The 2,306-nt window shown below is 32.0% G+C and overlaps 1 protein-coding gene across 1 annotated transcript; it reads left to right on the forward strand.

Annotated features, from left to right (window-relative positions):
• The first annotated feature begins 316 nt into the window (after nt 1-316).
• On the forward strand, nt 317-1,477 carry LOC116169121. The gene has a single exon (XM_031485148.1). The coding sequence runs from the start codon at nt 317-319 to the stop codon at nt 1,475-1,477; it is 1,161 nt and encodes a 386-aa protein (XP_031341008.1).
• Nucleotides 1,478-2,306: the final 829 nt, after the last annotated feature.

The raw sequence follows: 2,306 nt of genomic DNA on the forward strand, positions 1-2,306 counted from the left end.
ATCAGAAATAAAATATTTGGGAATAATTTTTGATTCAAGAATGAACTGGACCAAGCATATTAATAAAACTATCCACAGCTGCAAAACTACACTTAATTTAATTAAAGTAATAGCCCACCATAAATGGGGATCTTCCGAAAAAACACTTTTTACATTATTCAAGATGCTAATAGTCCCGAAAATCGAATATGGAGGTATTATATATAACACCGCAAACAATAATCTTTTGAAAAGAATTGACACAATCTATAACAGCGGATTACGACTGGTAACGGGTGCTTTCCACACAACTCCCGTAATAAGTCTTTACGCTAAGATGGGGTTTCTTCCCCCGCACTACAGAAGACAAGTCAAATTACTAAAATATACAATAAATGTCCTCTCAAATCAATCTAACCCGAACTATCCGGCCTTTAATCTCCCTCTTTACCAAAATACATTTCGGCACTCTCAGGGACAAATTTTACCAATACCAATACAAGCGAAAAATATCCTCTCTGATCTAAACCTAACAATGATTACGCAAAATTCCTACAGCAGTATTCCAATTTATACACATCCTCCACTGATAAACCTAGAATTAACTTCCTGTAGCAAAACAGACACGCCGCCAGAGTTATTTAAAATAAAACTACGAACTATCTTAAGTCAATATCCAGACTATATAAAGATCTTCACAGACGGATCTAAAGAAAGTGGAAAAGTCGGAAGTGCTTTCGTGTGTCCGGATAAAAACATTTGCGAAAAACAGCGTCTGATAGAATATAGTTCAAATTACAGTGCCGAACTTTGTGCTTTAAAAATGGCGTTGAAATTTGTCGAAAATAATGTCAACAATAATTTCCTGATACTGTCAGACTCTAAAAGTGCTCTTCAATCCATAAAAAATTTATATCCTACAAACAGTTACGTAAAAGACATTCACAAAATTTTATATAAAATTCAAGAACTGAACAAAAACGTTACATTCATTTGGATTCCAAGTCACATAGGTATACTGGGAAATGAAGAAGCTGATGCAAAGGCGAAAGAAGCTTCCGAATTCCAATTACAAACAGTAGACGACAGTACAGTTTCACCAGAGGATACCAAACATTTCATAAATACAACCATTTTCCAAAAGTGGTATGAGGACTGGGAAAACATCCAAAACAACAAACTACGAAAAATACAGCAAACACCAACTTACTGGAAACCAAAAGTGAAGCTAAATAGAAAACAGCAGGTTATTATATCAAGACTACGACTAGGACATACAAAACTGACTCACAAACATATCTACGAAAAGACACCGCCACCTAACTGTGATGTTTGTGACATACCTCTCTCAGTAGAACATATATTGTGCGAGTGTACAAAATTTAATATAGAACGAATACAGTACGGGATACCAAGAGACATTACGAATGTGTTTGAAATAGACATATTAAAGTTATTGGGTTATTTAGAAAATACAAACCTGTTAGATGAGATATAGATCACTCATGTAAATTTTTAAGTTAAGTTTAATGGTGTAAAAGACCTAAGCTGTTCAATGCACCTTAAATAAATTAATAAAAAAAAAAAAAAAAAAAAAAAGTTTTTTTTATTTATTGATTTTCTTTAGGAAACACTTTAGGAACACACTATTTAATTTAATAATTTTAGCTACGGCCTGAATATGATAACTTTATCGAAATCGATCGCCTAAGAAAATCAATAAATATAAATTTTACTTGAGTACACGAAAATATTTTCTTACCACTTTAACAATCCGGTACTCAAAATGGAACAATTCATAGAAAAATTTATCGTTTGTATTTCAGTTTAGCTATATTTTAGAAAACAAAACAGTTATACAACTATAAAAGCGGTGTAATGGTTGTAAAAGCAGTATTAATTGTAATTTTTAAATTTAAGGGAAAAAAATGTTTAAATATTGTCTATCACGCGCTGTGCCCTTCTATTCGGTAGTTGTATTGTACTGTAACTGTCCGAGCGAGAAATTGAGTAAAGCGTATTATAAATGTTCTAACGATTTTGCCTGTTACCACCTCGAATTCTGGCTGGTAAGGCTCAAATGAAGATGGTCATCAAAATGGTGACTAAAACTCACTCTCAAACTCACTTTAACATTTTTAACAAGAATGTCATCATGAGTTTAATGTAACGTATACATTTTTCCACTAATTACCTATTTTATGAAAAAATTTGAAGCCAACAAAAATAAAGATTCTTGATTTAGTTTACTTTAAGTGAGCAAAAAAATTATAATTTGCTTACCAAGTGCCTGCTTAGTGAAAAAGAAATACAAAATCTTTATTTAC

This window comes from Photinus pyralis, unplaced genomic scaffold (genome assembly GCF_008802855.1).
Source record: "Photinus pyralis isolate 1611_PpyrPB1 unplaced genomic scaffold, Ppyr1.3 Ppyr1.4_LG4, whole genome shotgun sequence".
In the NCBI taxonomy this organism is placed as follows: domain Eukaryota; kingdom Metazoa; phylum Arthropoda; class Insecta; order Coleoptera; family Lampyridae; genus Photinus; species Photinus pyralis.